This window comes from Brachyhypopomus gauderio, chromosome 4 (genome assembly GCF_052324685.1).
Source record: "Brachyhypopomus gauderio isolate BG-103 chromosome 4, BGAUD_0.2, whole genome shotgun sequence".
Taxonomy (NCBI): domain Eukaryota; kingdom Metazoa; phylum Chordata; class Actinopteri; order Gymnotiformes; family Hypopomidae; genus Brachyhypopomus; species Brachyhypopomus gauderio.
In genome coordinates, this window is record NC_135214.1 from 26,796,343 (window position 1) to 26,816,000 (window position 19,658).

At 39.3% G+C, this 19,658-nt stretch overlaps 3 protein-coding genes across 6 annotated transcripts in view; 2 read left to right on the forward strand and 1 right to left on the reverse strand.

The window, feature by feature from the left end:
- vdac3 (voltage-dependent anion channel 3) overlaps positions 1 to 9,258 on the reverse strand; it is a 10,285-nt gene extending 1,027 nt beyond the window's left edge. The window contains exons 1-9 of one of the 2 annotated variants that reach the window (XM_077003411.1): positions 9,137 to 9,258; positions 3,772 to 3,829; positions 3,534 to 3,671; positions 2,842 to 2,913; positions 2,204 to 2,253; positions 1,047 to 1,199; positions 897 to 949; positions 509 to 736; positions 237 to 387 (exon numbers count right to left, since the gene is read on the reverse strand). In XM_077003411.1, the coding sequence (XP_076859526.1) occupies positions 237 to 387; positions 509 to 736; positions 897 to 949; positions 1,047 to 1,199; positions 2,204 to 2,253; positions 2,842 to 2,913; positions 3,534 to 3,579 (753 nt within the window). In that variant the 5' untranslated portion in view covers positions 3,580 to 3,671; positions 3,772 to 3,829; positions 9,137 to 9,258. Of the gene's footprint in view, positions 1 to 236; positions 388 to 508; positions 737 to 896; positions 950 to 1,046; positions 1,200 to 2,203; positions 2,254 to 2,841; positions 2,914 to 3,533; positions 3,672 to 3,771; positions 3,830 to 8,153; positions 8,454 to 9,136 lie in introns of those variants that run through there. The other variant, XM_077003412.1, reaches the window with a different exon arrangement.
- Positions 9,259 to 11,141: 1,883 nt separating this feature from the next.
- enkd1 (enkurin domain containing 1) lies at positions 11,142 to 14,302 on the forward strand. 3 transcript variants are annotated; one of them, XM_077003413.1, is made up of 8 exons: positions 11,142 to 11,277; positions 11,717 to 11,808; positions 11,929 to 12,156; positions 12,286 to 12,458; positions 12,551 to 12,703; positions 12,892 to 13,034; positions 13,220 to 13,356; positions 13,536 to 14,302. In XM_077003413.1, the coding sequence occupies exons 2-8, from the start codon at positions 11,724 to 11,726 to the stop codon at positions 13,694 to 13,696; spliced, it is 1,080 nt and encodes a 359-aa protein (XP_076859528.1). In that variant the 5' UTR covers positions 11,142 to 11,277; positions 11,717 to 11,723; the 3' UTR covers positions 13,697 to 14,302. The 3 variants fall into 3 exon arrangements, with proteins under 3 accessions (XP_076859528.1, XP_076859530.1, XP_076859529.1); XM_077003415.1 differs by lacking the exon at positions 11,142 to 11,277 and adding an exon at positions 11,355 to 11,544; XM_077003414.1 differs by lacking the exon at positions 11,142 to 11,277 and having other exon boundaries at positions 11,355 to 11,808.
- A 43-nt stretch (positions 14,303 to 14,345) lies between these two features.
- Positions 14,346 to 19,658, forward strand: polb (polymerase (DNA directed), beta). Its single transcript, XM_077003417.1, has 14 exons — positions 14,346 to 14,556; positions 15,106 to 15,163; positions 15,251 to 15,317; positions 15,473 to 15,547; positions 15,756 to 15,814; positions 15,894 to 15,943; positions 16,046 to 16,097; positions 16,774 to 16,828; positions 17,471 to 17,543; positions 17,693 to 17,763; positions 18,037 to 18,123; positions 18,427 to 18,494; positions 18,616 to 18,755; positions 18,900 to 19,658. Exons 1-14 carry the CDS (start codon positions 14,496 to 14,498, stop codon positions 18,992 to 18,994), a joined length of 1,011 nt encoding a protein of 336 aa, XP_076859532.1. The 5' UTR covers positions 14,346 to 14,495; the 3' UTR covers positions 18,995 to 19,658.

Genomic DNA, 19,658 nt, shown 5'->3' on the forward strand with positions numbered 1-19,658 from the left:
AAAGATTCACACACAATCAGTTACCACACATCTTTCCACAATGTTTAAGGTAATGCCGTCACCCAGAACACTACTGGGTGAGTAGTGTCCTACGTGACAGCATTATTGATGGTACTGTGGAAATATACAGGCTAGAAAAGAGTTGTGTAGTTTACGTAGCATTTTAAAACAAATGCTGTTTTTGGGGACAAGGGGAGTTTTTTTGTTTGTTTGTTTGTTTGTTTTGTAAGACTTACAGAGATAGATGTATCCTTGTTTAGCTGGTATTTAGCAGCAATGCCAAAGCGTGTATTGTTGCTGCCTGCTGTCCAAGCCAGATTCACTGCCGTCTCCAACTGACTGTTCACCTTCTGGTATATAGAGCCACCAAACTCTGTACCATCATTTCTGTGAAGCAAGATACGTCATCAGAGCAAAGGTTTTGTTTTAGCATGTAACAGTCAAATTTTAATATTGACAAAACTAAGAATTCATTATTGTAGTTCATAGTACATGTTGGTTTCCTCACACATTGGTGTGCAATTGAAAGTCGCCAGCCTTGTATCCCAGAGCAAAGTTGTTCTGGGCCAGTTTGGACTTCGCGGTATCAAAGGCCATCTGGTAGCCGGCCAGCCAGCCCTCATAGCCCAGCACTGCTGCAGCGTACACTGTGGGCCCAGCGAGGTCAAAATCGAGATCACAACCCACATTCATGTAGTCACGCTTGTAGCCTGTTTTCAGCTTAGCACTCTTCTTTCTAGAAACAGAGAGAGAGAGAAAGAGAGAGAGAATTTGCAGAATACAGGTGTTATCAGACAGAACAAACAGGTCAAGTAGTGATAAGTGATAAGACAACGTGCAGTCCCCTGTAATGGTTTGAGAGGGCAGACATGTCTGAAGAAAACAGGCCAACTCACCCAGTATTGGGCACAAAGGAGGTGTCCAAAGCCAGCTTCAGCCCTTTAGCCAGCTAGGCAGAGACAAGAAACCATAACAATTACCACATAAATAGCTAGAACACAATGTTACAGGTGGGCTGTGAAAGTTTGTTCGTAGATGTTATTCACCTGGTCCTCCATGGTGACCTCAGTGCTCAGAGTATTGTCAGTGTTCCATTTCTGATTAAAGGTCAGGCCGAGCTCCTTCACCTTGTACTTGGTCTCCAGCTTACCAGATGCTTTCCCTGTGTCTGTGTTACTGGTGCCACCCGATGAGAACTCCTGGATGCACATGTGTAAAAGGTGGGGGGGCCAGGCGGTTTGACAATATATTGAGGAGAAACAAAGGAAAGCAAGAAGACATGAAAGGGGATAAAGAAACAGACGTGTAAGGAGGAGCAAAAAAGGGCAAAATGCAATAGAAAAGTCAATGGTTTTTACATAAACAAGTCCAAAACCATATCTTAGTCTCAACGTGTGTTCGCTCTAGTTAAGTGCTAGAGTGTACATGTGGAATGAGCAGAAGTAACAGGGACAGAGAAAGAGAGACAGATTACAATAATGGAGGTATAGCTATTTTATATTGAATGGAACTGAAGGGGCCCAATGATCACGGAGTGGCACAGTGCACCAATAGACAACTTTAAGTAGCATTGCTCGTTTTTGTCACAGAAACACCGTATTAATGATAAGCTATAAGGCCTGCTGGAGAGAGGGGAACTCGAGGCTATGAGGAGAAATCTTCTGATAGCAATACACACATCCTCTGGTACAAACATGCATTTCATCTTACACTCTGCATCACTTGAACGACGGCAGTAAGCACACACACACACACACACTCTTACCATCTTAACGCCAACATCCAAAAAGTAGTAAGCAAGAAGGCAGAGGAAATAAAGTGACAATTAGAGTAGAAAGATGTGCTTAAAGACCCATTTGACCAGATTCACATTTACACATGACATTTGGTGACTGAAGAACAGAAACCTGGTGATCCTGATATGCAGAGAGAAGACAGGTGAGACTGTAAGTAGATTTGATATGTGGTCGAGTCAGACTAAACCATGCGTTCTCACACACGAACACACCCTCTTTACCCAGGCCTCAGGCTAACGCCTATGAGTCACTCAATGATCTTGAAGGTAAACCTGCTATATTTGAAACAGGACTGGATTAATACAAAACATTCCAAAGCCATAGAGCAGCCAAGACCTGTCCTCCAGAACCTCGTGAGAAAAAAAACGATGAAAACGGAAGAGTGCAGAACGAAGCGTGGGACTCACAACTCCGCTGTGGGACTTGGTCTTGAGGTCCAGTTTTACAGTTCCGAAGCCTTGTGGACAGAAGAAAAAAAGAACATTCGGATACATGGGAATGGCCTGGGAATCTGGTTTGCATGTGCAGCATATGGTTAAAGAGGCACTGTTCCTAACCAGCAGGTGGGTGTTGTCATGGTTGCAGGATGCTACAAACCCATGGGGTGAGGGCCAAGTGTGCAGGGGTGGTGTGAGAAACACAGAAGGGTGTGGTCAGCACTACTGCTCTACTTCCTGCATAAAGGCTACTGTACCATCTGGCTCAGCCTACACAATTTTCATTTGTCCAACTGAGTGTGTCACTACACAGACCAGCGAGCTGCATATATAAACCTGGGCTTCATCTCCTAGAACTTGAGAAGCACCTAGCTTGCACAACTGATGAAGGACCTCTATTTGAAACCACCTGTTTCTCTGGAAACCTTGTGTAGTGCACTGCAATTTTAATACCTGTACATCTCTAATCACTGTACACTGCATATACTGCCTAGAATCTTCTTTGGATATATGTGTGTGTGTGTGTGTGTACGAATATAGTTTCATAGGTATTTCAACAACTTACATAGGCATCTCACTTCTGTGTTTGTGTGACAGTGGCCACTCACCATAGCCCTTGGTAAAGATATCTTTGGCAGATTTTCCAAGGTCAGCGTATGCAGGAGGGACCGCCATGCTAACTGGATAGAGAGACAGACAGAGAGAGAACACTATAACGTCTCTGTAACCAGAGTCCAACACTCAATCTACCAAATCTCAATAGCTGTAGTTTGCCAAATCTGCATCAAATTCTACACTAGTGTTAGTACAGTTACAGTCCTATACATTTCATGTATATGTATTCCCTGTTCACTGCTCCATTGTGCTCTTCACATTCACACACTACAGGGCAGAGGTGGCCCAACTGGATAGTTCTGATGGCTGCTCTCCAGTACTGTCAGCCAACACACAGCAGCAAATCATCTTTGCAATGAACACTTGTTTCCATTATTGCACCACTTCCTTGAAGGACTTGCAAATATGACCTATCAGTGTGCACATAGTAATCGCTGTATTATATTCATGCACACTAATTACTTACATGAATCACTCTGATAAATGTAATTGTAAAGGCAGATTAGATATGAACAATTACAAAGAATAAGAAACTAAACCTTAGGTAATAGGTATAAGTGGGATTTCCAAGCAAACAGAGCAAAATTACTTTAAAGCAGAGGTCCCCAAGCATATTGAACTAAAACTGATGCCCCAACTAAAAGAATGCCCCAACATGCTCAACACTGACCCGGCCCAAACTCACCACAATCCTCTGGTATGCAGTGATCACAGCAGGGCTTGTTCTTCATCTTTACCTTCTCTTTCTTTTCTTTTTTTATTTATTCTGTCAATCTTTAAAGTCTGCTTCAGTCCTTGCTCAAGTATCACTCTTTAATGGACACTGTATTCAGAGAAGAGAAACACCATTAGCCATACACATGCCTACTGTTATATGGTAATAAGGTTCAAGTCTGTTTAAAACTGACCTCGTCTGATCTTACCTCAGTTAAATTTTCCTTAAACACACACTGCTTGGTTAAATCTCTGAGGATGCCGGATCTGTATCAAAGGACCATAATAGGTATTGTGTCAAATGATTGATGTCATCAGAAAAAATGGCACCCTTAAATTCACTAGCCTGTCTCCCAATTAATATATATATATTAGTGGTGGGACTTTAACGCGTTAATTTCGATTAATTAATTACAGGAAAATTAACGCACTAAAAAAATTAACGCATTTTAACGCACGATACACTTTTGCATCGTGGAATGTTTCTCAGTGCACGAGTTCCAGGCGTACAGATTATATGGACGCACAATAAGATGAGCATTATGGAGATTACTGAAGAGGCTACGCTGGTGGATGGGAAATTTAAATATAAGAAACTTCCAGATGGAAGTACAAACACAAATAGTGTTATTTACACTTTATGAAGGAAGGAGTTCGCTTATCACAGGAGCACTTCCACCCTTCGTTACCACCTCAACGCAAAACATGTTGCAGCTAAAGCTGGGCGTACACTGTACGATATTTTAAATCGTGTACTCAGCTCCAGCTCAAACTGTACGACTAACTCGTTGCGGAGAGTCGGCTCGTGGAGCTGCTTCAACAGTGCGATACTCTCACGAGGAGCGATTTGAATTTCAAACATGTTTGATGTTCTTGCGACGCTGCGATTTCTGATCGGGAGTTGGTCGTGAGGTGTGAATCGCTCCTCGTTTACCTGTGTAAACTATACGATGCACGACACGCGATTGAGCCGACACGAGTGAAAAATCGGCTGAAAATGGGCCAAAAATCGCACAGTGTACGCCCAGCTTAACGCGCAGGTCAGTAATGATAACTTAGCTGCTAAATGTATTCCTAGTACGATAGGGTGACCTAAACGTCCGCATTTCACATCCTGGACAGGTGTTGTCCCGGGTTTTTTTTAAGTGAGGAAATGTCCTGGTTTTTAAAGTACCTTCATTGGACCATTAAGACTGGATTAAACTTTCGCGAGTGACCGTAGCGCGCGACTCCGCACGCGTTTATACATGACGCGTCATATTATTTGTGTCGTTCGCTCTCTGTGGTCGAAGATAAAGGCTTACAAGAAGCGCTGCACATTGCGTCAACTGATGCAAGTTATGAACTACCGTCCAGGGGTGAGTTTCCCAAAACGTTCTTAGCACCAAGTACTTCTTAACCTCGTACGTAAGAACGAGGGAAAAAAAAACAGGTTATTGTGAAAGGGAAGTAAAACAAGTTATTGTGAAGAGCGCCACAAATGTGGCTCTGACTGGGGATCACTGGACCTCTGTTAGCAACAAGAATGATCTTGGTGTGACAGCTCATATTATAGATGATGAATGGAAGATCCAGTCATTTGCTTTGAGCATGCAGAAGACCACTTCTAGGCACTATGGAGATGCCTGTGGCAGAGGCCTGGGAAATTTAAGAAAAGTATACCATCTAAAATGGTATTAAAAAACATCTTCTGATTTACTTCAATTCTTCCAATATCCTGAGCAAAACTCCCAAAATTAAACAACATTTTTGGTCAGAATTTCCAATGTTCTGAACTGTTTTCTGCACTCATATATTGGTCTGTGTAGTAGACTGGTGGAAAAATAAACAAGATGTTGAAGTTTGATTATGTTCATTGATTCATTCATCATTCAAACTTAAATTAATATTTCTCATGTTAAATACTGAAATGCGATTAAAATGCGATTAATTTTGATTAATTAATTACAAAGCTTCCGATTAATTCGATTAATTTTTTTAATCGCGTCCCACCCCTAATATATATATATATTATTACGGAGTTCTGATACTGGCTAGAATGAAAAGACAAATCCCAGTAGATACTCCATACTACTCCTTCCCACGAAAAAAATCCCCATGGCAACCCTGGCCTGCCCAACTGCCAAGCTGCCGAGGCAGCAGTTTTTCAGCCTTGTCTCATGCATACACACAGAGAGCACACCCCCACACCTCAATATTCTATAAATAGCTTGAGGCAAAACTGACACCGCTCATCCATTTGACATGAGAGGGTTCATGAAATGGGACATGCTCTCTTAAAATCTGCTCCTAACCCTCCATTCATGAAACAGCCCCGTCATAATGTCCCTCAATCAATTCAACTCATAGCTGTGACTATTCCCTTACTCCCCCTCCCCTTTACTAAACCCTCCAACAGGAATAACACAGAGGAGAATCTGTAACTGTGCTTCAAAGCACCTGACCAGGCCCATTAGGGAGAGAAAGAGAGAGTGAGACCAAGGACGTGAGAGACAAAAACGATTAGCAAGAATGAAGGAAGAATTAGAAACACATCAGTATCTGAAAGCGACTGAAGATGTTTAGATGGGTTGGGTAGTACTTCTGTTTTGTAATAGGCTGTGAATGACAAGTGCAGTCTGTGTCCATAGCAGTGTTCTGTGTTTGGATAATGTCTATAACATTGTCCTGCTCGTTGGATTGCGACACCCTAGCACCCTATTAGATCAGCATGTCTGAAGTGGCCTGTGAGAACAGAAGGTCAAAGCTCGGTCGAGGTGAGCAGACGGCATTAATATTCCTTCACTTCCTACCACTCTATCAGAACACAGACTACATAATCATGCCTACATTTCAACACACCTTATCAACCACAATCACAGCTGTAGCCTGCAACCTCTATGTACTGTAGGTATTCTAAATGTGAGTCTCAATACATGATGAGTCTAGTCACTGATTTTGCACACTTGGAACTTGTAATTCTGTGGTCCTGCCTTTATCAAATGATTTGCTACATGGACATGAAACTGAATAACGATTTTAATTTAGTTAAGAGGTTTTAAATAGATACAATAGTTATCAGCAGAGGTGGGACCAAGTCAGTGTTTTGCAAGTCTCAAGTAAGTCCAAGTCTTTATACCTCAAGTCCCGAGTCAAGTCTCAAGCAAAGACACTCAAGTCAAGTCAAGTCTCGAGTCAAGACAGGCAATAATCAAGTCAAGTCCCAAGTCTGAAACTTGGAATTTCAAGTCCTTTCGAGTCTTTTTTTTTTTTTTTACCAATGTTGCAGGTATATTTTTAATGTAAATAATAGACATGCGTTCTTTTTAAAATCTGTATTCTCCTCAAATCTTGATAAAACATGTGCAACTGAAAACACGAAGTATAAAAAAAAATTAAAATTACACCTCTTTATTGCACAATTCAATTTGTTAAACTTAGCTGCAAAAATATTCATACTTTAAACTACAATTTTCCAGAAATAAATATTCTGTGAAAAAGTCATAAGTAGAACTCCATGTTCAAATAAAAAGTGCTGATATTTTCACAGTACAATACAAAGAACCATAACAGCATTTTCCCTCTCTTCTCTTATCTGGTTTCTTGGAGAACATGTGTGAGTGACACAAGACAAACAAATATAAGAACTGAACAATTAACAGGAATCTGCAACTTTAGACATTTCAGTAAACTATTCTGCATTGCATTTGCTGGCCAAAAGTATGTATGTCATTTGTGCACGATGAATGATGTCCCCATAGCTGAAAACTCGCTCCACTTTTGTCAATATATTTTTTTCTCGACGTAGATGTCTTCAAATACACAATCCATGCTGGGATAGAACTGGATATTATGATGGTGACAGAGAGAGGCTCTCTTCCCCGAGTTCAGATACAGAACCCAGGGATGCCAACTCTCACGCATTGAGCGTGAGACACACGCATTTGACCGTCTTCACACGCTCTCACGCCACACATCCGAATATCTCACGCCGGAAAAAAATCTAGTTTATTTACCTCTGATCCACATCTATGATTCAATGAGTTACTAGTTCGCTCTGGCACCAACCACTGGCGATCGATCGATCGCGATATAATACTTAATTTGTGTCCATTTTACACCCCGCCCGGTAAAAATTTACGTTCGCCAACCCCCCATTTGATTGGTTGTGCTGCAGCCCATGCACACACACACGTACAGAGTGTGGAAAAGCAGAGGACTGGTCTGCGTCAGAAGGACGGAAATGAAATTAATGGGGCGCACTTTATAAATATTAATATGCGTTTTAAAATTTAGATTTGGGGTAAAAAAAAAATCAAGTCTTTGCAAGTAAACAGGTTCAAGTCCAATTCAAGTCCCAAGTTATTGGTGTAAAAGTCCAAGTCAAGTCTAAGTCTCTGAATATTTTTTCAAGTCAAGTCAAAAGTCTTAATATTAATGACTCGAGTCTGACTCGAGTCCAAGTCATGTGACTCGAGTCCCCACCTCTGGTTATCAGCATTAGAAATTGAAAATGGGGCACATGCAATTTGTAATTTGTACGTGCTCTGTAGAAAGAGCAGAATGGAAGTAAAGCATGTATAAAAAGAAGGATTTTGAAATACCTACTTACCACTGTATTACATAAGGGATAAAGGGAAAATAGTAATATACAGTCTACATTGTCTAAAGTGTCTGTAGGAACATTGACTTTGGCTGGGTGTCCTAAATTCAAAGTTGAGGCCAGGTCTTGCCTTCAATATAATCTCAGACGGTAGGCCAGATTTCCAACATTTCGGCAGTTTTCACTCCACAAACAATGCAACAAAGAACATCCAGTAACCGTTAACCCACTTCACTGCGCATGACCATGAACGCCCAAATAACGTCCGCTAGATAAACAGATCTCCAATATGGATGCTAAATTCAGTTCACCATATCCATCACCTGGCGCCGTCGGAAGCCACTGGACAGTTACTATGGTGACTGCTACGCGCGCACAATAGGCTACACTAAAGTTGGAGATTATTAAACAGCTCTCCGTTACACCCGAGTCGTTGCCTTGCGTCAGAAATCGGTGCCAATGTGTTCACGGTTGCAGGATCTGTTTTAAAATAAATAATTCCGATACATTTTAAGCTCTCTTATGCATTGTGGAAATAGTCGAAATAGTCCCTAATGTGAGATTTAAACTGTGAATTGAATGCAAAACGGGGTCTTATTAGGACGACCAAGCTTCGCTGCACAGGCCTATGTATTAACCTACTGCTTAAACAGTAATAATAACCTGTCAAAAGCAAAATAAGATTGCGAGCAAGCTTACAACACTCCAGAAACTCAACTGGACATATGCGTCTTTTCTATAATACTTGCTTTTAATACAGGCCTTAAATATACCGATTAACTGAGCATGCACAGTTCAAGTGTCATGGAAAGCTGTTGTGCGCCGCGGCCCTTGGAATGCGGTAGGATGTCTTTCTACACAGCTTCATCGATTTAGACGCCTGCACTTTAAATCGGATCTCAAATGCAATATTTAAGGAGCATGGTTTACCCTTACACTTGACAATTGTCTATCGTGACATTCGTGCAAATGCATCATCCGTTGAACCCTACCGTTTATTCCGTATCGATGTGCTGGCTGTGCTTGTGGTGTCTATGGTAGCTCGCGTAAGAGGGCACGCTGAAGGAGAAACTAGCCGAGCAGGAACGATACAGACTGAGCATGCGCAATGTGTATAGCTTTTCCTTTATTCCTTTCTCTGATTTGTGTGTAAATGACGTTTCACAAAGAATTTTTTTTATTGGATGACAGCGTTCGTTATATTTTTAAGTATACCTAACGGTAATTTAACATTTTAAACAAAAATAAAAAGTAAATGACATCATTTAAATTACTAACTAAATGTCTTCACACAATACTGGCAATGCAGAGAGATACATCATTAATACAGTTGCTATCCATTAATTTTAAAATGTCTTACCACTGGAAATGACAAATACTTAATTCTGGTGGTCTGATGGACTTAAACAAACGATCAGCAACCTCTTGGTTTCTCAAAAATAAAGACAATTAAATCTGTTGCATGTGACGGATCTGGTTTGGGTGCAAACTACAGTTCATATCTGGTCATTTATCTCACTCTTGATGAGCATGATTTTGATGTTGTGTCTTGTCTGTAGATTAGTGGAAGATCATTAAAAGGGGACATAGTTTCTGCATCATCCTGGAGGATTCTAAAATGTTATCTTAACAACAGACTGTTTATAGGCCTACACTATATTGCCAAAAGTATTCACTCACCTTCCTTGACTCACATATGGGTTTAAGTGACATCCCATTCCTAATGCATAGGCTTCAATATGACTTTTGTCCACACTCTAATTCATTCCATAGATGTTCTATCAGGTTGAGGTCAGGACTCTGTGCAGGCCAGTCAAGTTCATCCACTCCAGACTCTGGCATCCATGTCTTTATGGACCTTGCTTTGCGCACTGGTGCACAGTTATGTTGAATGAGGAAGGGTTGGGAACATGGAATTGTCCAAAATGTCTTGGTATGCTGAAGTTCCTGGAACAAAGGGGCCACGCCTAGTTCCTGAAAAACAACCCCACACCATAATCCCCCCCTCTACCAAATTTTAAACTTGGCATAATGCAGTCAAGTACCGTTCTCCTGGCAACCACCACACCCAGACTCATCCATCAGATTGCCAGATGGCGAAGTACGATAAGTCACAGAGAACACGCCTCCACTGTCCAGTGGTGTGCTTTACATCACTGCATCCAACGCTTTGCATTACAGTTGGTGATGTATGGCTTGAATGCAGCTGCTCGACCATAGAAGCCCATTCCATGAAGTTCTCTGCGCACTGTTCTTGAGCAAATCTGAAGGCCACATGAAGCTTGGATGTCTGTAGTGATTGACTCTGCAGAAAGATGGCGACCTCTTTGCACTATGCGCTTCACCATCTCCTGACCCCGCTCCGCCAGTTTACATGGCCTACTACTTCATGGCTGAGTTGCTGTTGTTCCCAAACACTTCCGTTTTCTTATAATACAGCTGGCAGTTGACTGTGGAATATTTAGGAGCAAGGACATTTCACAATTGGATTTGTTGCACAGGTGGCATCCTATCACAGTTCCATGCTAGAATTCACTGAGAGCAACCCATTCTTTCACAAATGTTTGTAAAAAAAACAACAGTCTGCATGCCTAGGTGCTTAATTTTATACACCTATGGCCATGGAAGTAATTTGAACACCTGATTCCAATAATATGGATGGGCGACCGAATACTTTTGACAGAATAGTGTATGTCAGTGTATACACTCTGTACAAGTAAACACAAGTAATAGCATCATCTATCACTTCCAGGAAATTTTGAAAATATTCATACTATTCATACATGGTATTTAAACAGGAATTTACAAACTTGAAACATCCAAAAAAGATTATCCTTAAAAACAGGATGTGCTATGTTTCATATATTTTCAGAGCTGGGTGGAGCTTGGAAAATGATACCAATAAATGTCATGAGTGCATGTTATTTAATACAATTGATACAATGTAGACAGACAGATTGTTTCACTGACTGATTCACTGAAGTTCAAAGCCCCCCTCAGTAGCCGGAACGAACCCGCTACTGCTGCTGTGCCTTTAAAACGTTGCTATGGAGACGTGTTCGGCTTGTATATGTATGTCATAAACGCTTACAAAGGATATCGTATTAACGAGAATTACGCATTTACGCAAAAGGTAAAAAACTCTCACTACGTTATTTTTACGTCCTTTTTTGACACTTGATTTCGGACAATGGTCGGAAACGTTTAACTGCAGACGTAAACTGCAGTATATCACGACGGAATAACTTGCTCTAGCTACCAGCTATTCTGTTAGCTCGCCAGTCTAGCTAGCTCACTAGTTATTGTTTCCCAATGACAAATTATTACTAACTTTACTAAACGTTCGGGCTCATAGTGAAAATATTTTCACCGAGTAGAGCATGAGTGGATAATATTACATGTAAATTATAAGAGGCCTTTTAATTTAACGTCACAATTTATTGACCAGAAGAAATAAAAACAAGCAACTTAACGGACCAAGCCTGTTGTTTGCATCTGTATATGTTGTATAAATGTAACCACAACTACTTAGTTGTGTAACTAACTCGCTGCGTTTTCACATCTTTATGCAGCACCATCATGTGCGAAGGACCTTCTGTATTATCTGGGCCTATTCCACCAGATCCTTCACTTTTTCCTGAATATTACAAACGACCTGTCTCCGGTAAGGACGTGAAATACGTTATATAGCGCTTATACTGCTTTATACTTTATAATGTTGTACGCTTGTACTTTTTTGCGCATTGTTTATTATCTTTTTATGCATCGTGTCTCCTTTATAAAGCACGAGGTCGCCTGGAAGGGAATTCCTGGGGTGGATCTTTAGGCCTGCTGAATGGGCCCTTAGCTCCAGACCCCACTTTGTACCCAGGGTGTTACAGTGCACGTGTACCTCACGCACCCCGTGTTGGCCCAAATGCCACACACATCCTAGAAAGAAGCCAGAAGGGAGAGGTGGGAGCCCTTCTTAAACTGGATGGCATCTCCCTGACCCCCAGCACCACTAAACACAGTAAGATTCCAACAGTCCTTTTATTCCCATGTGGAGCAGATGTGTAGTGTAAATAAAAGGCCACAAATTCATCAATTTGCTCTTCAGACACCATATGTTGCTACTTTCTTGATTGCTTTTTTTCCACAGAACCTGCAGCGCGGGATTATGGCAAAGAGAATGTGCGCAGGCTGCGGGAGGTCCAGAGACGTTTCCGTGAGCAGGAGGCACAGAAGGAGAGAGCAAAGCCAGCACCCGTTAAAGCTCTGTGGACCTCGCCCAAATACCAGGACATCTCATCCAGAGTCATGGCCCAGCTACAAGTAAGCATATCGGAGCTTTAGTTTTAATACCTAATATTGATGACATTGTTAAGCTATGCTCTTCATCTGTCCTCCTGTCTTATGTACTGTAGGAGAAAAGCCCACCAAAGAAGCCAGAGTGCCAGAACTTTTTGAGGGCCCACTCAAGCTGTGGTTCTGGCAGACGACCTCAGCCTTGTTGGGCACGTTCGACTCCAGCTCTGGCCCCAACAGCCAGCCTAAACCCTGACATTACAGATCCAGAGGTGTCATACTCTTACAGTGCCTTATGTACACACAGAGCCATCATAAAATGCATTTGCTGTAAAGTGCTTGTGGGAAATAGAAACTGTAGTTGTTTCGGTAGTTTTGCTTGGAGCTTCTTTGTTGCACATCCATTTTGTGACTGCACTGTGAATCATGTATATTTGTATTGTGATCCATGCGTACGCAGATCCAGGTCAAAGGCCACATGGTGGATTTTGTGAGACATAATGCACGTGCTGCTGGAAAAACCATACTAAGACGCTCCCAGTCCATGCAGAACCTGCAGGACAAGCAGCCACCAAGCAGTGTGAAAGGCCGAGTGCCACAATAGTGAGTGACTGTCAGTATTTTACATAGGGCAATGTTTAAAATGTGTTATGATTAGTTGTGCATGACAAATGCCCTCCCTAATTTAATCCACATCTGTACTTTTTGTTATTATTTTACCAAATACTGACTAAATAAATGTCAGTAATTGGACATTGTAACTTTTTTTTCCTCTTCCATGTTTTAAGTTTGGAGGAGAGAAAGGAGCAGTGGCGAAGGGAGGAGGAGGAGAGGAAGAAGAACATTCCCGATCCTTCTGTACCTGCTGGGCACACTCAGATGTTTGAGAGAGAGAGACAGGAAACTCTCAAGAAATTGAAAGAAAGTGTGTGTTCTGTAATCCTTTGCCTTTGGAAAAGCTATTCACTCACAGTTTATATGTGCACACATCTTTAATCATTTGAAGTACATATTGTTTAATGCTGACAACCTGACAGTCTTGGAGTAAATGCTTATGAGATTTCTCTCTCGTTCTCTTTTCCTCCCTCTTTCTTCTCTCTGTAGCCCACAAGTCTCTGGTAAGTGAGCTGCTCTCTCTCCCAGTCAGGTCCGATACACTGAGTGTGCGGTCACGCCGTGCAGAGCTTGACCGGCGTCTCTCTGAAGTTGAGGAAGCACTTAAAATATTCTCCCGTGATAAAGTGTATATTAAAAATGACTCTTAATCACCAAACATTCTGTATTTATTGCTTGTCCATTACCCTAAGATGTACACTTGGAGAAGTCATGCATTTTTATAGCCCCTATATGTGGTTTGAAGTATGTCTTAAAGTATAGCATTATGTGCAAAACTATGTTTTTAGAAAGGTGATATAGTTTTATAATATCTGATTACTTTTTTAACAAACACATGTACTTTATTTGACCTGATTTAATAGTGCAGTTCGTAAGAGTTCTTTGTACATAGAGACTGTACACATTGTTCACTTAAATGTTTGGTTGAACTGTATAAAGTGTAGAAATATAGATTTCATGTCATTGTGCACTATAGATAAATCTTTATTTTCAATCTCATAAAGGTTTGTATGATATTTGACCCACAAACGTTACACTGGTATTCATACAAGTTTATGATTCAACCTTGAGTGTTAAATTGTGTAAAAAATGATTTTTTTCCCATTTAGATAACTGATTTGGCTATGCACTGCTCGCACTACTTCTCTTTAAGTTCATATGTGTTTGATTTATGATCGGCAAAGCTTTGTAGTTACCATGAAATTAGTGTGTGTTGTGTCAGAATATGTGTAAATAAATTCAAACAATTAAACACTCTTGCATTGTCTGAATGGACCAGAGCAGACCGACGGTAGTGACGTCGCGCTGTGGCTTTTAAGGCCGGTTGCTGAGCAAGTGCTTTGTCTATAGGCTTTGGCCATTAGCTTAGCTCGCTAACGCTAACTGTTAGATTTTTCTGAGATAACATTTATCAACCTGCGACAATAATTAAACAACTATATAAAAACAATGAGTAAACGAAAAGCGCCACAAGAGTCTTTAAACGAGGGTATCACAGATTTTCTCGTTGGTAAGTTGTGGATTGACCTGATACTGAAAACAACTCTAGTGCTGTAAGCAGTTAGCGAGCTAGCTAGCGTAGCTAAGACAGACACTGACTAAGTGGATATACTAGATACACGTTAATCTCCGTATACTATTTTTAATCAACTTATTTTACAAGCCAGACTATCGGATGAATGGTTACATTATAGTTAGCTAGGTAGTTCAGTAGCCGGCCTCTCTTTGTGCTAGATTGCTAGATTAGTTGTTAAGATGTTAATGTATGTTTTTACTAGCTATCGTTGTAAATGCATTTTATTTGGATGTACATAAGCTAAAATCGTAATGATCTGGGGTGAATGAGTAGATTTCGGCAAGGAGTCATTTTGAAAAGGTAGTTAAACGCAGATGTTAGCTATGCGGGTAGGATAGATAGGAGTACAGTACGTTTAAAGCCCCCTTCATTGACCCGTTAAGCATCACTGACATGCAGCTATAGTTATATCTTTATGGGTATTTATTCAACACTTACGCCAGAATCAACCGCTAACCCACTTTATCGTTTTTACTTCTTCAGAGTTGGCCAATTATGAAAGAAATGTCAACAGGGCCATACATAAATACAATGCATACAGGTAAATCAAATAAACAGTTCAATCGTTTCCTCTTTTAGCTTCGCATATGAATAAGTACATATGTAACATTTAATTAATCTATTGTAGGAAAGCTGCATCGGTAATCGCTAAATACCCAAATAAAATCAAAAGTGGAACCGAAGCAAAGAAACTGGTAAATAATAGAGTAATATAATAATAATAATAATAATAATAATAATAATAATAGTAATAATAATAATAATAACATGGAGTAAGTCATCTTTTCATTATTGGAATCACAATATATGGTCAGGCTGATGAAATGCTCCTTTTTCACTCTGTCTTCAGGATGGAGTTGGTGCAAAGATTGCTGAGAAAATAGATGAATTTTTGACCACAGGGAAACTTCGCAAACTGGAAAAGGTATTTGATACTACTCTGTTGGAGAAAATTTTAACATATATTACTCTATTGTTTGAACTGTATTTAAATGAGGAAGAGTTTAAGAAAAGGCTGTAGTCCTATGCATATTGGTGTTTGTCAACATATGAGCAGAGTCCAATAGTAGAGCAATAATAATGACCCTTCAAGTACCCAAATTGTAATGGTGTTATTAATTTATCATCTGCAGATCCGCAATGACGACACCAGTTCCTCTATTAACTTTTTAACTAGAGTGACTGGAATTGGGTAGGTGTATTTTTGTTTTAAATTTCCATCAGATCTTTGTAATCTCTGGGCTAATTTCTTGTTTCCTCTTTCTTACTAGCCCAGCTGCTGCTAGGAAGTTCTATGATGAAGGCATCAAGACCCTGGAAGGTGCGTCTCCCTGTTGTTTCTCTACACTTTTCTGTGGCATTTTTTATTCCTCTACTTGGGACCATTCTGTATTTTTCACTGCTTTCTTCTTGGATTTTTCAGATCTGAAGAAGATCGAGCACAAGCTGAATCACCATCAGCAGATCGGTCTAAAGTAAGGTCATGTATATCTACTGAAAGTGCCTTCATTCTCTTTTATAGTTATGATGACGGATCTGGTCTGATCTGCTGCAGTTGTTTTTGCTGGTACTCCCAGTATTAGTCTTTATAATAATAATAATAATAATAATAATAATAATAATCTTTATTTGTATAGCACCTTTCATACATACATGTAACTCAAAGTGCTTTACAGTATAAATAAAAGAAACATTAAAAGGAGAGAAGACAAAAGAAAATGTTAAAAGAAATTAAAGATAAAAATATTAAAATAACATAAAAAGTAAAAAGTGAAGTAAGTAAGATAATAAAAAGTAAAGTAAATAAGATAAAACTATTAAGATAGAGTTTCTTAACTAAAAGCGGATCTAAACAGGAATGTTTTGAGACTGCTCTTAAAACTATGCAGGGATGAAATTTTAATAACTTTAATAACTGAAGTATACATATGTTTCATTAGTTGATATACTTTTATGGGTTGCTGTAAAAAAATAAATTAAAAAAACATTAAATTGCTTTAAATGAGAACATCTAGTAATGTGTTTACAAGTGAAGCTAGCTAAATTATATTTCTTAATATTGTACATTATTTGAGTGTGTATAATAAGGTTGAATTTAATTATCATGAGTTCCAAGTAAAGTTTTTAATTTATTTTTTTCTTTTACTAAAGGTACTTTGAAGAGTTTGAAAAGAGAATTCCCCGCTCAGAGATGCGGCAAATGGAGGTGAGAGCTTTTTCATCATTGTACTGTAGTCTGCTACATGTAGCCAGACTAAACCAGACTGAACCAGTCTGAGCCAGCAACACCATTTTTAGGAACGATGGGACACTTTCTAAAAATGCAGCAAAAGCTGAAATCTGCAATATGTCACTTTTTAGTATTTTTGTGATTTCAGTGATTAATGGAATTTTCTTTGTTAAATATGAACAAATTCAGAAATTGATTTGCAACACTCAAAGTTGGGACAGAGGCATGTTTATCAGAGGGTCACATCACCTGTTCTTTTAACTGTACTTTTTAATCATTTGAGCATTGCAAGTTTTTGTTGCAATTTTTACCTATTCTTGCTGTGTGTCAGTGGTCACCATTGTCTGATTCTCCTTTTGATGATGAACCATGCGTTTTCAGTAGAGGGAAGATCTGTGCTGGCCAGTCACATGCATATTTTTGGAGTGTGCTGCATGCATCACATTTTATTGTGTTTTTAGATTTATAAAACAGTTAGGTTGTTGGTAAAACACAGAAAATGTTGTCTTTGTACTTGAATCAGTTAAAGGTCAAACAATTTAGTTTTTGATGCATTTTTAGAAAGCCCAAGTTTCTGAAAATGGGGTTTATAGTTGTATGTTTGGATGTTTTTCCCAGGAACTCATATTGGAAGAATTGGAGCATGTGGGCCCGGAGTACATCGGCACTATCTGTGGTAGCTACAGACGAGGTTTGCTAATTTACAATCACACTAAGTGGCTGTAAACCATCCATGACTTATTTACATGTTACATAACTGCCAGCTCACAGCCAGACAGTATTATGCAAAATATTATCTCCTGTCCATGCAAAGTGTATGAAAGTGTATCACATCCTCAGGTGCAGAGTCAAGTGGTGATATTGATATACTTCTGACCCATCCAGACTTTACTTCACACTCTGAGAAGCAAGTAAGCTCACTAAGACATGTTTTACATTACATTTTGTAAAACATTTCATTTACAGTTGTAATTACAATTGCACTTAATAACATTAATTAATGATTTTGCTATATCATTAATTTGATAGTTTATAGAGAATGAAGGCTTTGCTGACTTCTATAATAATTTCTTGCTTTCCCAGTGAATGATGGGAATGTGGTGTTTTTTGGGAATGTGGTAGGTTTTTTTATTTGTTTGTTGCTGTGATTGTGTAATTTCATTTCTTATTGTCTTGTCCTCAAGCCCAGGCTGCTCCATGCAGTGGTGGAGCATCTCGAGTCTATTGGCTTCATCACTGACACCCTATCTAAAGGAGACACCAAGTTCATGGTAAGAGAAATTCTCTCTCTCGCTCCCTCTCTCAGTTTGGTCAGCACATTTTACCTTTGTTTATTGGAGTTCAACATTTCTTTTGAATAATATTTTTAAATGCCATGAGTAATGGAGCTGTATGAATTTAAATGTTGTAATGAAGGTGTGTTTTGCACTGTGGTAGAGTGAGTGTTGATCATTTTGTGTCCATGGGTTTGATATTGTCAGACTAGTTTTTAAAACATAGTGTACTGCATTGCATTTGTATTGATTTACAACATCAATTGTCTCACATCAATTTCATCGCATGTCTTTCATCAGGGTGTGTGTCAGCTAAAGAGAGGTGAGGAAGATGAGAAAGATTACGATCATCGTCGTATTGATATCAGGTGCACATTAATTACTGAGATATCCCATAATCTGTTCAGCAGTAGCAATTATTATTTTTTATTATCTCTTTGGTGAACCATTATCTACTTAACTTAATATTCTAATCCTAATATTTTTCAGACTAATTCCTAAGGATCAGTATTACTGTGGTGTGCTGTACTTTACTGGAAGTGACATATTCAATAAGAATATGAGGACTCATGCCTTGGAGAAAGGCTTTACGCTCAATGAATACACTATCCGTCCACTAGGGGTCACTGGTAAGGAAAATATCAATAAGATGGCGTTAATTTTCAGCCTAATCTGTGGATTTTGCATTTAAATAAGACACCAACCTAAATATGTTGTCTGTGTTATATATATATATAACTTATTAATATATTATTAATAATTTGATGCTGTAGGCATGGCTGGAGAGCCATTGCAGGTGGACAGTGAGAAGGACATCTTTGACTACATCCACATGAAATACCGAGAGCCAAAGGACCGCAGTGAATGAGGAAAGACTGAGATGGATAGGCACCAGTTGAACTTGCAGGGGCCTCACTCTCATTGTTTTCTGGGACATAATACAAGAACATATCACCTCAAAGTGTGCATGTGTTTGTGTGTGGGTAAATGACTATGTTAGCAAGATCTTCAGTATCACCAGGAAAAATTTATAATATAGAGTGCAGTGTTTTAAGTAGATTGGTCAGTTTAAAATAATTATACATAAATTATGAGGACGAAACAAGAAAACTTTTTGAATACAGTCAGATAAAAAATGTGTAGTTAAGCAATGCAAGTTGTAAGTCTAGTGCCATTTGGTTCTTTCTAAATGTTTTTCCTTGATTTTAGTTACTGAGTATTTTGTGTACTGTTGGAAGATATTGCATTGGGAGTAATTATGTTAAAAAAATTTTTTAAAGGTGCTTTGTCAGGGGGAAAAGTTATCAAACTGACAGATGGAAGCCAAATGGTTTTACATTTGTAGCAAAAAAAAAAATTTAAAGACTGATGTATTTATGCTGTATTTTAAAATTCTTTTAGTTGTCTTAGATTTAGGTTTCAGTTTAGTCTCATTTGCATTTATGTCCTATGTGTTTGTCATGAGAATGGCAGGATGATGATGTCTTGTATATCATGGATTTGCTGTCCAGTAATAAAATGTGTGAAAATTG

Bases quoted from the DNA above. Each gene is read 5' to 3' on its own strand.
- enkd1 (XM_077003413.1), top strand. From the start codon at position 11,724: ATGTGCGAAGGACCTTCTGTATTATCTGGGCCTATTCCACCAGATCCT. The intron at 12,459-12,550 runs GTAAGCATATCG...TATGTACTGTAG, and splicing joins GAGTCATGGCCCAGCTACAA to GAGAAAAGCCCACCAAAGAA. The intron at 13,035-13,219 runs GTGAGTGACTGT...CCATGTTTTAAG, and splicing joins AAAGGCCGAGTGCCACAATA to TTTGGAGGAGAGAAAGGAGC.
- polb (XM_077003417.1), top strand. From the start codon at position 14,496: ATGAGTAAACGAAAAGCGCCACAAGAGTCTTTAAACGAGGGTATCACA. The intron at 14,557-15,105 runs GTAAGTTGTGGA...TTACTTCTTCAG, and splicing joins TATCACAGATTTTCTCGTTG to AGTTGGCCAATTATGAAAGA. The intron at 17,544-17,692 runs GTTTGCTAATTT...TCACATCCTCAG, and splicing joins CTGTGGTAGCTACAGACGAG to GTGCAGAGTCAAGTGGTGAT.